The following is a 13,940-nucleotide window of genomic DNA, read 5'->3' as shown; positions in this document are numbered from 1 at the left end:
TATACTTACACATAAAACTTAGTTTTCTAATTTCTATATTATTCCCAAAACACACAACTTGGGAAATAACACATGACTTAATTAGCCCAGGTGTCCAATGTAAAACAGAAGCTGGTGGGAACAAAAACCTGCAGCGACGGGGGCCACAGGGCCGAGGTTGGGAAACGCTGGCGTAGAGGGTATTCAAGGCTGGCAGTCCAGCAGAAGGGCAGCTTGGTCTCAGTTGTTCTTTTTCATCGCCATAGTTGGTGCAACTAAGCCACAATCCTTGAGCACATAAGGACCACATGCCAGTCTTTCTTTGTTAATTTCTTTTTTTCTTGCCATTAAGAGAGCAATTTACAGTGCAACATTATCTAAATTATTCTCTAAGGTTGCAGCCGTGGTTTGTTTCAGCACTGCTTTTACACAGACAGAAGGTTAGCAAGTAATCAACAAAAGTCAGGACACCTGCAGGAATTGTTTTCATTAGCTTTCATGGCTTTTTGTAACCTCCATAGCTGCAGAACACCTCCAAGTTGTTAACCAATTACTTGTTCCTTGAAAAGACTGTTTGTGTAAGTCTGAAAAATGCATTTAATAACCTTAACTATTTTTTTTTAACCTCTGGCTTACCTTGGTACCATTTCAGTTTACTCACTGGACTTGAACACAAGTGACGACTTGTCACATGTTGATTACCAAATGCAAATAATCTCTGTACATGTGACAATAGTGACACTACAGACTTAATATATTTATGTACAGGTAGTTAGTCTTCTACATTATGCCACTCAGAGCCTGGCTTCTCGGTTTTAATATCAACCTGTTTAGAAAAACTGGGCTTACTTAGTTGGCTCATTTTAAAGCTGACTTCCATGACCTTTGTTAGATTTTTTTCCACTTCGTTGAACCCCTTTGGTTTGTTTAGACTGCTGAATGTTTGGTCTTTGCTCCAGGCTCTTGACTACCTTTCTGCCCTGAGTGTTTGTAGGAAGGGTGGCTGATCATTTCTCATGGAGGCACACATTTTACAATTTAAATAAAAGGGATGTCCGCTCCTCTTGGTGTCAGACAAGTGTTAATTCCTAATTACTGCCATATATATATCTCTATATATCTATCTCTATCTATCTCTATCTATCTCTATCTATCTCTATCTAGCTCTATCTAGCTCTCTAGCTCTCTCTCTCTCTCTCTCTCTCTCTCTCTCTATATATATATATATATCTCTCTCTCTCTATATATATATATATATCACAGCAGAAACTGGACTAAAACGTGGCACTGTGAGTGCAAACACATGTTCCTGCCTCCCTCCATACAAACAAAAAGCGTACTTGTGTCTCCACTAATTCTTGAAATGATAATAGAAAGCGTAGAGGGTCTTTTTATTCAAGGCTGGCAGCCCGGTCTCAGTTGTTCTCTGTCATGTCTAAGGTTGGTGCAGCCAAGCCGCAATACTTGAGCACATAAGGACCACAGGCCTTTGTAACATTCTGCAGTAGTAGCAGTATTAATACTGTCACAAGTGCAGCATATTTTATATCATATTGTTAGTTATTCATGATGTTTTACCAGTGAAGTACAAACATGGTTCAAAAGTACAGTTGTGTTTTAAATTTGTGAGTTTACCACCTTCTTCTTTGTTTTCTTTCTTCACTGTGGCTCGTCTTATTCATGCAGACATACAGCCTCTTGCTGGACATTCAGGACTTTCAGAAAAAGTACGTCCAGACTCCAGACGATGAGAAGGAAGCTTTATTAGAACAGCGGAAGTCTAAAATCATGGACATGTTTGAGAATCTCCGAGGCAAGTCCACAGACGCCAGGAACAGCAGGTCAGTCTTTGCCACCTCCAGCAAGTGTGCGTGAAGATTGAACACAAACATTTGGCCTTACTAGATTGCTGCCTCTTTCGGTACTTGAAGTACCCCTGAGTCAAAGTTTATGTGCCAATGCCCCTTTAGTGTGTCCCGCTTTTAAACCGAGCTGAGTGATTGGGCCTGTACAGAGTTTTAGTTTGCAGCTCTGCTAGTGTTAAATTGTGAGTCGCACATAGGTCTGTGAATCCAGAATGGCCAATATGAGTGCGTCAGATTGAACCCCACTTGATCAGTCATAATAGTAACAGATGGCACTGTGGTATTCTTTGCACGGCTGTCAAGTCGGTGTGCCTCGGCATGGGCTGCACATGGCTTCTTATTTCATAAATGTGGTGGTAGCTCTGTGTGGTAACGAAAGTCATTTTTATATTTTTCAGGTTCCCAGATGACCACTTAGTGCAAATCATGTGCATTCGTAAAGGAAAGCGTCTGATTGGCAGGCTAATTACGTACCTTAGTATAGAACAGGCAGGAGTCGTCCTCACAACAATCGCCAGAAACCTTCCATATATCTTAAAGAAGGATGGAGTAGACGAGGTGAGAATTGCAAGGGATGTGCAGATTATGGGCCTCTCTGGATCCACCAGCTCTGTCAGCTTTTCTCTCCTCTTTTTTTTTTTTTCTTTTCTTTTCATCTTCCTTTCACCTGCACTATAATGTTCACTTTGGAGTGTCTCCAGTAGAAGTTCAAGGGTGCTTTGGATTCGTCCTGTTAAAAGGATTTACTCACCCATCTACCGTTCTTTTTGTTTTTCCATTCCCCTGGCTGTCTCAGGTGCTGCCATGGCTGATTGAGCCCTGCTCCCTTGTGATCCACCATCTGCCTAGTGGGCAGCTGACAGACCTGCTGCAGGACCTCAGTGGGCTCTCGGGGGAAACAGAACTGAACAACTCCAACACAAATCAGCAGCTAACAAGGGTGCTGCAGAGCAAGGTAAACGTCTGACGAGCTGCTGCGTTGTGTGGGGCACCTGACCTGTTTGGGAAGCTGTGTGCATGCGCCATTTCTCAGCTTGCCTGCCATTGTAGTTGGCCATGCAGCTTGATGCATGTTATCCCTTGTGTACCTAAATAACGCTGTGTTCATTGCCATGGGAGGTTTCGGGGTTACCACCATCCTGGTTTGTTCTCCTCCTCACTTGCAATTCTGTGTGAGGTTCTGGGAGGAATGCAAGATTCCTGTTGGCTGCTGCTTGAGTTGCACAAACAGCGGTTGAAAGTTGAGCATTTGTGTGACGTTTCCCACCACGAACCTTGCATTTCTTCTATTCCTCATAGCAAGTAAACATGGCTTTAGATCTTTGTTTACAAGAAAGCAACTCCTAACCCTAATAATGGAAGATTAGCCAAATGGGAGACGGGATGTTCCCTACTTCACACCCTTTCACCTCCAATGAAGCCCCTCATTTTGATATTTGATCCAGTAGAGTGTAGCTGCTGTCTGCAATACCTACAACATCACACATGTTCGGTCCACTTGTAGATTAGTATTAAAATGTTGTACGGTCTAATGATAAATTCTCATACATTTTAATTTCTAAATCGTACTCCTGTTGTGTCCAAAAGAAACAACAATAATAATAATAATAATAATTCAGTACATCTATATTCCGCTTTTCTCACTACTCGAAGTGCTTTACATAGGGGGGGGGGGACCACCCATCACCAGTGTGTCGCACCCACCTGGATGATGTAATGGCAGCCATTTTGCACCAGAACACTCGTCACACCTTAGCTTTTAGGTGGTGAAAGGATGAAAGAGAGAGCCAATTAGAGACGGCAGATGATTAGGGGGCCAGAATGACTAGGCCGTGGGGGGCATTCTTTTAGCCAGCACATCGGCATACACCCTATTTTTAACAAAGTATGTCCAGGGCTCTTCAATGATCACAGAGAGTCAGGACTGCGGTTTTTAGGCCTCACCCGAAGGATGACATCATTTTTACAGAACACTGTCCCTGTCACTGCACTGGGGCATTGGTATCCACACACACACACATCACAGGGAAAGTGTCCCCTGCTGGCCTCGCCAACATCTCTTCCGGCAGCAACCCAAGCTTTTCCCTGGTGGTCTCCCATCCTGGTATTGGCTTGGCCCAAAAATGCTTAGCTTCAGGTTGGATGACCTGTACTGAAGCGCAAGTGGCATGGCTGCTGACAAAAAACGGGCCACCACTTCTGGCCGACCTCCCACTTTCAGAACAGTCCGGTGTAGTGCAGTGGATCATTTACAGTATCTCATGTATCACCTATCAGGTAGAGACGTGTACAGTGGGGAAAAAAATGTATTTAGTCAGCCACCAGTTGTGCAAGGTCTCCCACTTAAAAAGATGAGAGACATCTCGTGAGAGATTTTCATCACAGGTATACCTCAACAAAATGAGAGACAAAATGAGAAAAAAAAAAATCCAGAAAATCACATTGTCTGATTTTTAAAGAATTTCTTTGCAAATTATGGTGTAAAATAAGTATTTGGCCACCTACAAACGAGTAAGATTTCTGGCTCTCACAGACCGGTAACTTCTTCTGTCAGAGGCTCCTGTGTCCTCCACTCGTTCTCTGTATTAATGGCACCTGTCCACCACCTCAAACAGTCACACTCCAAACTCCACTATGGCCAAGACCAAAGAGCTGTCAAAGGACACCAGAAACAAAATGGTAGACCTGCACCAGGCTGGGAAGACTGAATCTGCAATAGGTAAGCAGCTTGGTGTGAAGAAATCAACTGTGGGAGCAATTATTAGAAAATGGAAGACATACAAGACCACTGATAATCTCCCTCGATCTGGGGCTCCACGCAAGATCTCACCCCGTGGGGTCAAAATGATCACAAGAACGGTGAGCAAAAATCCCAGAACCACACGGGGGGACCTAGTGAATGACCTGCAGAGAGCTGGGACCAAAGTAACAAAGGCTGCCATCAGTAACACACTACGCCGCCAGGGACTCCAATCCTGCAGTGCCAGACGTGTCCCCCTGCTTAAGCCAGTACAGTCCCTGACAAAAGTCTTGTCGCTGCTCTATTTTGTAGAAACTCCTGCTATTAACCTGACTTTTAATGAATCAACTGGTGTTAGAAATTGCTCATATGAAAAGCTAAAGCCCTCCCAAATGATGTTTAATGCACTGAAATAAATGAGTTTCATTGAAAAAAGATTTATCATCTAATCAAGACAGAAAGGTCAAATTTGGGCAAGACAAAAGTTCTGTCGCCTGCACAGAAAATGAACAACTTTACTGCAAATCCAAAAATATGTCAGCAAATTAAGTAGTGGTGCTGTGAGATCCAAATTTAATATCTTGTATGACTTCCATGAGCTTGAAGGACAGCATCCATGCAGTTTGGCAAGGATTCATACAATTTATTGATGAAGTCATCAGGAATAGCAAAGAAAACAGTCTTGCATGCCTCCCAGAGTTCATCAATATCCTTTGGTTTCGTCTTCCATGCTTCCTCTTTCATCCTACCCCACATATGCTCAATGATGTTCATGTCTGGTGACTGGGCTGGCCAATCCTGGAGCATCTTGATCTTCTTCGCTTTAAGGAACTTTGATGTGGAGATGGAAGTATGCGATGGAGCACCATCCTGCTGCAGAATTTGGCCTTTTTTATGGTTGGGAATATAAGAGGTAGCTAAGATTTCTTGGTATTTTAGACTATTGACGTTGCCTTCCACCCTGCAGATCCCTCGCATACCCCCATACTGGATGTAACCCCAGACCATGATTTTGCCTCCAGCAAACTTCACTGTTTTCTGGGTAAATCTCGGCTCCATGCGGGTTCCAGTAGGTCTCCTGCAATATTTGCGGTGGCTGTGGTGTAATTCAACAGAAGATTCATCTGAAAAATGCACCTTCTGCCACTTTTCCAGCGTCCATCCTTTTAGTAGGCTGTGGGCCTTGGCAAATGCCACACGGTTTTTCAATTGTCTTTTGTTTAGTGCTGGCTTATGGGCACCGATTCGACCATGGAGGCCATTTCCAGACAGAATCCGACAAACTGTTCTGGTTGACACAGGGACTTCAGGTGACCAGATCCCATGGAGCTCTACTGCAGTGGAAAATGGGCTGGCCTTGGATTTTCGAGCCAACAAACGGTCCTCTCGAGCAGTTGTCTTGCGGGTCTTCCTGACCTGGGCTTGTCAAAACGCTCCAGTCTCTTCAAATCTTTTTTTTATCCTCTGAACTTGACGCTGAGACACATTGAAGGTGTTTGCCACATCAGCAGTGGATTTGGTCTTCAGCCTCTTGCTAATCAACGCTTCAGTCTCAGGGTGAATCTTAGGCCTGTTTGCAGAGCTCTAGCTGCAGTTGATGTGAAGGTCTAGTGTACTGGGGTTCTTTTTATACACACCTGAGACCTAAGTGATCCATTATTAGTCACAAGGCGACAACACTCATGTCTTGCCAAAAATGGACTCAATGGGCTTTACCAAGCTGTGAATATTAGAATACTTTTTGTCAGTTTCGTTTTGCACTGAAACATTATTACAAAAGCTGATGGGATTAAAATCTTTTTCTTGTAACAAAATCTCGATTAGAAATATGTTTTAGCGGCACTTAAGGTCAATTTGTACACAAGCGACAAGACCCTTTTGCCAGTACATGTGCAGGCCCATCTGAAGTCTGCTAGAGAGCATTTGGATGATCCTGAAGAGGATTGGGAGAAGGTCATATGGTCAGATGAAACCAAATAGAACTTTTTGGTAAAACCTCTACTCGTCTTGTTTGGAGGAGAAAGAATACCGAGTTGCATCCAAAGAACACCAATACCTACTGTAAAGCATGGGGCTGGAAACATCATGCTTTGGGGTGGTTTTTCTGCAAAGGGACCAGGACGACTGATCCGTGTAAAAGAAAGAATGAATGGGGCCATGTATCGTCCGATTTTGAGTGAACACCTCCTTCCATCAGCAAGGACATTGAAGATGAAACGTGGCTGGGGTCTTTCAGCATGACAATGATCCCAAACACACCACCCGGGTAACAAAGGAGTGGCTTCGTAAGAAGCATTTCAAGGTCCTGGAGTGGCCTGGCCAGTCTCCAGATCTCAACTCCCTATGGGGTTGAAAGTCCGTGTTGCCCAGCGACCGCCCAAAACATCACTGCATGGAGGAATGGGCCAAAATACCAGCAACAGTGTGTGAAAACCTTGTGAAGACTTACAGAAAACGTTTGACCTCTGTCATTGCCAACAAAGGGTATACAATAATCCCTCGCTATATCGCGCTTTGACTTTCGCGGTTTTGCTCTATCGCGGATTTTATATGAAAGCATCATTAAATATATAACGCAGATTTTTCACTACTTCGCGGGTTCTGTGGACAATGTGTCTTTTTTACTTCCTGTACACGCTTCCTCAGTTGGTTTGCCCAGTTGATTTCATACAAGGGACGCTATTGGCGGATGACTGAGAAGCTAACCAATCAGAGTACGCAGTTAAGTTCCTGTGTGCTGAATGCGGTATTAACCAGGAAGTCTCGTCTCGCTCATTCAGCATCAACGTGTTTCGCTGTGTAGAGAGTTGTGCTCTTTTGTGTTTATCTTTGTGTATAGTCAAGCCCTTCATTAAAGCTCCAAAACGATCAGCTACTGCTTCAGGGGCCGTGCCCAAGCGCCAATGGAATATGTTAACGATTGCCGAAAATGTAAACGTTTTGGATTTGTTGAAGGCTACGATTCTTTTTATTTAAAAAGTAGGAAAGGAATATAAGATCTACGGCCGCAGTGTCCTTTTAAACAGGGTGCAAAAAGAGTTGTAAGTGGATGTAATAAGGCAGTAGTCTGGATGGAATCTGCTTTAGGGATTTGGATTGAAGAAGAACAACGGCGGTGCTACACAGTCGCCTGAAGTGGCTCCTTTAAAGGGTGTAACGCTCTCCTTTGTTGTGCAGTAAAATAAAACTCATTGTTATCGGACAAGTCATCGTGTCATTGTTGGTGAGTAACCATAATTAATTTTCTACTTACAGTACTTAGTACATGTACGTACGTTTAGTGTCACTGTACACACATTTACTGTATACTATTTTTGTTGCATTGTACGTATTTATTGCTGGTGGCCTGTCTATCGTAATGGCTGTAACATATGTGATATCGGAGACACTCAATCTTTAAAATAATATTTAGGTTTTACTGTATATAAAGAGTGTGTTTATATACATAATTTCAATGAATCTTACCTAATATCTAAGAGAATACAAAGGGATTATGCTGTATAACTCTGCGGGGAATAGTTATAAACAGTGTGGGAGAGTTTATAAGGGCTTAAAATATATAAAAATAACCACAGAAACATATGGTTTCTACTTCGCGGATTTTCACCTATCGCGTCTGGAACGCAACCCCCGCGATCGAGGAGGGATTACTGTATAACAAAGTATTGAGATGAACTTTTGTTATTGACCAAATACTTTTTTTCCACCATAATTTGCAAATAAACTCTTCAAAAATTTTCTGGATTTTTTTTTTTCTCTCATTTTGTCTCTCATAGTTGAGGTATACCTATGATGAAAATGACAGGCCTCTCTCATCTTAAGTGTGAGAACTTGCACAATTGGTGGCTGACTAAATACGTGTTTGCCCCACTGTATATTTAAGCATCAGGGCGCGATGCGGACTAACAAGGCCTTAGGATCAGCAGACGCTTCTCTGATGGTCGTGTTGTCAGAACCAAAACTTTAAGGAAGCATCACTTTTTTTTTTTTCTTTTTTTCAACTTATTAGAAGAAAATGTGGAGATCCTGTTTGTTTTGTAATACTACAGATCTGGATGAGTATGCAGTCTTGTCACACGTCTTCTGTAACAGTGCGTCTCACTTTTTTCCCCCTTCAGTTTGGCCTGACATTGTTATACTTCATTCTCAGTGAGGGAGAAAGGCTACAGAGTTCTGACGACACCAGTGAACTAATGGAAGACAATCGCTGGTAAGCAACCAAAGAACCTTTTCCTTTAAGTCTTAAGTGAGGGTCTACAATTAGTCTCAACTCATTTATAAGAAACTCTGCTTATGATGGGCTGTCCATCGGGGTTATGTTCTGCCCGACGCAGGTTTGTTGCTGCCGTCATACTGAATTTCTTTACCGCTCAGTGTTTGCTGTATGTTTGTCAGGACCGAGCTGGTTTTTGGAGTCACCCGTGAGCTGTTAAAGATCCCGGCTGCAAACCTCGCCAGACCAGCCTTCACACCGCCCAGCTTGTTATCTCTTTTCTCTCGATATGTCGACAGACAACGCCTCAATTTGCTGGAAGATAAACTACAGTAAGTAAAGTGGCTGCTCTGGAGCAAAGGGAATGCCTGAGAAGTGCATGAAAGTGTGGCCATGTAAAGCTGCTTGGACTGCTAAATGCAGCATAGAGGGGGTAGCGTGTTTTATCTTAATAGCCATGGAATGGAATACAATTGAAAATATTTGATATCTTTGGTATCTCTTGTCCTACGTGTATCTTCGGCATCTTTCCTCGGTATCTTTGTATGTCTGAACCTCTCATGTTTGCCATTCCTGTGTCTCAGACTCTGGCCAAATCGAGGCGACTTGCTTCTCCCCTGTCTACTTTTGTACTTCCCGGGTTTGAAAGCGACTCTCAGCGTGCCTCCTACTCACACACTTGCACTTGCTCTTTCTGTCGCATCAGCAAAGCCAAACTGACCAATTAGGTTACACACACAGACTGAACTGATTGGTGTTCTCCGTTTGTTTGTAGTTCCATAACAAAATGGTTTACTTCTAAACTCCACAAACAATTGTGTTCCCTCTGGCGTGAATGGAAATAGCATGTGGGCAGTTTTTCTTTCTTTGTGTGGGAGGAATTATGGCTGCCCATATTGTTAGCCTTCTTAATCGATTAACTCAAGCTCCCCATCCAAAATGGATTCCATTTGGTTTTCACAATGTTTCCTGAGACAACTTGATAGGAAAAATGCAAATAAAAGCATTTTCACACGAACGTCAGCTCCTCTGGCACACTACAAACTCGAGCTCTTATTTTCACATTTGAACTTCATCTGTATTCGGTCATATGCACATTTAAAAGTTCACGTTTTCAGACATTTTTGAATTTTTCAGATTTCTCTGCTTAGACCCCTATTTACTCGATTGCTTGATCAACGTCTCGTCCTCAAACACCACTTCTAGGTGCAGACATTAGGTTGAAGAGCCTCGTTTGACGCCAGTGAGATTAATGGACGGCCTCGGGTGGTTTGTCGTGTGGCGGGTGCGACCAACGTGCTATCGGCGCATTCTCCCAACCCCTGTCTCTCATTGCTTTTGGGGGACGGTGCCCATTACGGCTTGGTGGAGCTGCCAGGTGTGACCGATGTGCTCCAAGGCTGATTGAGAATTCACACAAATGAGTGGGACAAAGCAGGGAGGAAGAGCACATTTCACTCTTTCTGTAAAACTGTTTGTAAGTGAGAAACGCCAAACAGAATCGCTGGCTACGTTCACAGACCCTCTGAAAGTGATTTTTGGCTCGTATGCGAACTTTTCTTTTTACTGTTTGTATTGATTTTTGCACGTGTGAGGTTGCGCATACGTCAGGGGTGTCAGACTCCAGTCCTGGAGGGCCGCAGTGGTGCTGCAGGTTTTTCATTCTTACCATCTTCGTCATTAGTGACCAGTTGAGGTATACCTATGATGAAAATGACTGGCCTCTCTCATCTTTTTAAGTGGGAGAACTTGCACAATTGGTGGCTGACTAAATACTTTTTTGGCCCCACTGTATATTTAAGCATCAGGGCTCGATGCGGACAGGTTTTCGTTCTTACCATCTTCGTCATTAGTGACCAGTTTTTGCTGCAAATGACTTCTTTCAATGAACTTCACTCAGGCCCTTTAGTTGTTTCTTTTTCCATAATTTAGCAGCCAAACAATAATAAGACCCAAAACAAGCCGCCACATCAAACAATATCTGGAATTAAAGAAAGGTGAAGGTCTCCGTAAGGTTGATCTCTCAACTCACCGTAGCATTTTGGCGATGTTCTTATGAAAAACAGAAAATCAACAGTTTTGGAAATGTCTGCTGTGGCAGAACGAGAGCAGCAACAAGCCGTGGAGTTAAATAACGAGTTTAATTAACAGCAAGAATCGGCTTCTCATTAAGAGACTGGTTGGAGTTTGAAGCCCCAGTTTAGCTGGTCATCTGTTGCCTCGTTTCACATCTCATTTCTGTTTGGCTGCATTTTAATGAGGAAACGAATCGATTCAGAGGACTGAATCCTTCTAACAGGGGTATTAAAATGGGAATTGGCAGTGAAAGCTGGTCACTGATTAGGAAAAGGGTGAGAATGAAAACCTGCAGCCACGGCGGCCCACCAGGACCGGAGCTCTACAGAGACACAGTACCGAAGATATCCAGTCTTCATCTCAGGTCCAAGTCTCGCAACCATATAATCACCGGGGAGAAAAAAAATAAAAATCCCACCAGCCACTTTTATTTTTACGTAGACAAATGTTTGAGTCGTCTGCGGTGGGCTGGCGCGCTGCCCGGGGTTTGTTTCCTGCCTTGTGCCCTGTGCAGGCTGGGATTGGCTCCAGCAGACCCTGTAGTTAGGATATGGCGGGTTGGATGATGGATAGATGGATGTTTCAGTCGTCCAGCGGATTTGCACATTTGGCGACTCTGAGTGGCAAGTTTGTGCAGACCACTGACCGATTCTGAAACGGAGATCCCCTCAATCTGAATGAAGGTCGACTTCGTTAATAAAGAGACGTCAGAAGAAGCCTATTGATTTGAATGAAGACCGACCGAGGTCAGGTGGTTGTGCAGCAGTGCCAGTTGGCCTTCCCCAAAGTGTGTGTAAGACACGATCAGTTCATTTCTCCCATTCACGTGAACGTCTGCCTGCCTGCCTGCCGTCTCTCACACGTTTATGTCAGGAAAGTCAGGCGCTCAACAACCTTTTTTGTTTTTTTTCTTCCTCCCAGACTTTCTTCCAGGCCCAGGTAGAAGACGTTCAGCCCCAAGCCTAACATGAACTTGAACTCGGCGCTTGGGAACGTCCATCTGCCTGTTCTGGGTGTGCGGAGGAGATACTTCGGAAGTGTCGAGGCGTGAGAACGGACGGGCTTGGAGTCTCCGAAGGGATTTGTTTCGCTTTACTTCACTGGGGAAATTTTTTTTTTTTTTTTTTTTTGCACTGAAAACTCGTGTTTTTTTTGGTTGAGAAAAATGAGCCCTGAAGAAGTACGAGAAGAAACCGAAGAAATTCCCTCATCAGTTAACGGCTGTGAATTGCGTGCTAAACACTCGAGGGTCTGCGCAGAAAGGGGGCGAGGGCGAGTGCCACCTCTGGGCCCTCCTGCTCCACGGGCGTTACTTTGTATGGCATGTGTTTGCGTGTGTAAGTCTGTACATACAATATAGAAAACAAACAAACAAACAAAACAAACTCTTGGCTGCGTCAAAGGAAGTTCCGCTGAAGAATTTGAGACCCCGATACCGGACCGCCCGCTAACCTGGTGTTTTGTTGCCTTACACCTTTTTAAGTTCCTCGCATGGCTTTTCTATTTAATGTTTTACTTGTGTGTTTTAAGATTTGTAAGACGATCACATGTTGCCTCATCAGGTCCGAGTGCTTCACCCTCCCAGTTTGCGTTTGCACTTTTCCTTTCGTGTCGTGTCCTTCGTTTTTGGACATGACGGTAAGGAGGGTCTCCTGCTCGCGGCGGCTCCTCCTTTTGCCGTTTTAGGTCAGCAGAATCGGTGGAATTGTGCAAAGCCGCAGAGGTCGAAGCCAAACGTCGTCGCCGCAGTGTCACCAACCGAGGACTTGTGCGTTTCCTAACACCTCGCGAGCTTTAGGCCGTCAATCGAAGCCCCTTCGGTCGGACCCTACAGTCAGTTCTCCAGTGCGCAAAACCTGGCGTTCGTGCGAAATGGCCTGACAATCGAGGTGTTGTGCTCGGACAAGGCTGCCCCCGATGCAAGCTGGAGCTCTGGAGTGGTCCGTCGGGTAGGGTTGGGGGTCTGGGATGCACTGCACTCACATTTATAGTCTTCCTTCCGCTGAATTTCGAAGGACGCGTTTTCTGTTGGCAGCTGCCGGTTTCAATCAATTTTGTTTGTCGGTGGTCCGTATCGTAAAAGGGGGGCAGGAAATACTGGAGCTTCTCGTTGGGCTCGTTTTTTCCCCCCCCAAAGGCTTCGCCTCACTGAATTCCTTTGGACGCGGTGACACAGGGACCCCCACCCCCTGCACCCCAACTAAACTGACCCCTAGATTGAGGAATTCTTTTAATTTTCGATTTTTAGCCAAAGGGATTCTCAGCTCGCTGTTCTCCAGCTCACGGTTTTAATCTTCATTTTTTTTTTTTATTTTATTAGGACCCCCGCCACATATTCGGTCACACCTACACCCCCTCCCTTTTTTTTATTTTATATAACGGTATTAACCAGTTTGGTGGAACGATGAGACGCGTCTGCTAAACGCTAAGATGACAGCACTTTAACGGCCAACTGCTGAAACCGATCATGACCGCGTGCGTAATGAAGTTTACTTCAAAGAAACTTGCAGCAGTCCCACAACTTTAAGATCTTAGATTTCTAATAAATTGTTTTCTTTACAATAAATGTGACTGTGGTTTTGTTTTGTTTTTTTTAATAAAAAAAAGTGAACGCCGTGTGCAAGACTCCTGTGCGCCACTTTTCAGCTACACAGGAAGCTGAGCAGAGGCTTTAAACAGTGGCACAGTGCCCAGCTTAGAGGGTGAAAAAGCCAAGACGGTGGGGTGGGGGGAGACTTGATTGCCCTGCTCCTCCACTGGTAAAACTGACCACCTGACTCTCACCCACCGTCACGATAGGCTTTACGTGGTGTCGGGGTCGGGCGCTCAAAGGGTGAAAGTCACACCTGCTGGCCTGGCCTGGCCTGTCCCATTGTCCTTCGGTAAAGGCGACCCGAGTTTCATTCCCTGTTCGTTTAGGACGTTGTGTAGCCGCGCAGGTCTGAGGACGTTTGTGCTGCCGTTTCATCTTCTACCGTATGATACGCTGCTGCCCGCCACTTCCCACTCATTTATTGTGTGGCTTGTGTGGGATCTGAATGAGCGAAGGGCATGCCAAGTTGGCCAT

General features: G+C 44.5%; 1 protein-coding gene across 4 annotated transcripts in view; it reads left to right on the top strand.

Moving 5' to 3' along the window:
• The window catches only part of patl1 (PAT1 homolog 1, processing body mRNA decay factor), a 75,052-nt gene extending 61,613 nt beyond the window's left edge, over positions 1 to 13,439 (top strand). For 3 of the 4 annotated variants that reach the window (XM_039767344.1, XM_039767343.1, XM_039767342.1), the window contains 6 exons: positions 1,666 to 1,820; positions 2,243 to 2,402; positions 2,641 to 2,799; positions 8,703 to 8,794; positions 8,980 to 9,129; positions 11,795 to 13,439. In XM_039767344.1, the coding sequence (XP_039623278.1) occupies positions 1,666 to 1,820; positions 2,243 to 2,402; positions 2,641 to 2,799; positions 8,703 to 8,794; positions 8,980 to 9,129; positions 11,795 to 11,816 (738 nt within the window). In that variant the 3' untranslated portion in view covers positions 11,817 to 13,439. Of the gene's footprint in view, positions 1 to 1,665; positions 1,821 to 2,242; positions 2,403 to 2,640; positions 2,800 to 8,702; positions 8,795 to 8,979; positions 9,130 to 11,794 lie in introns of those variants that run through there. The other variant, XM_039767345.1, reaches the window with a different exon arrangement.
• Positions 13,440 to 13,940: the final 501 nt, after the last annotated feature.

The sequence above is a fragment of the Polypterus senegalus genome, chromosome 10 (assembly GCF_016835505.1).
Source record: "Polypterus senegalus isolate Bchr_013 chromosome 10, ASM1683550v1, whole genome shotgun sequence".
NCBI classification, from domain to species: domain Eukaryota; kingdom Metazoa; phylum Chordata; class Cladistia; order Polypteriformes; family Polypteridae; genus Polypterus; species Polypterus senegalus.
The sequence above is the reverse complement of the archived record's forward strand: the minus strand, read 5'-3'. Positions and strand labels throughout refer to the sequence as shown.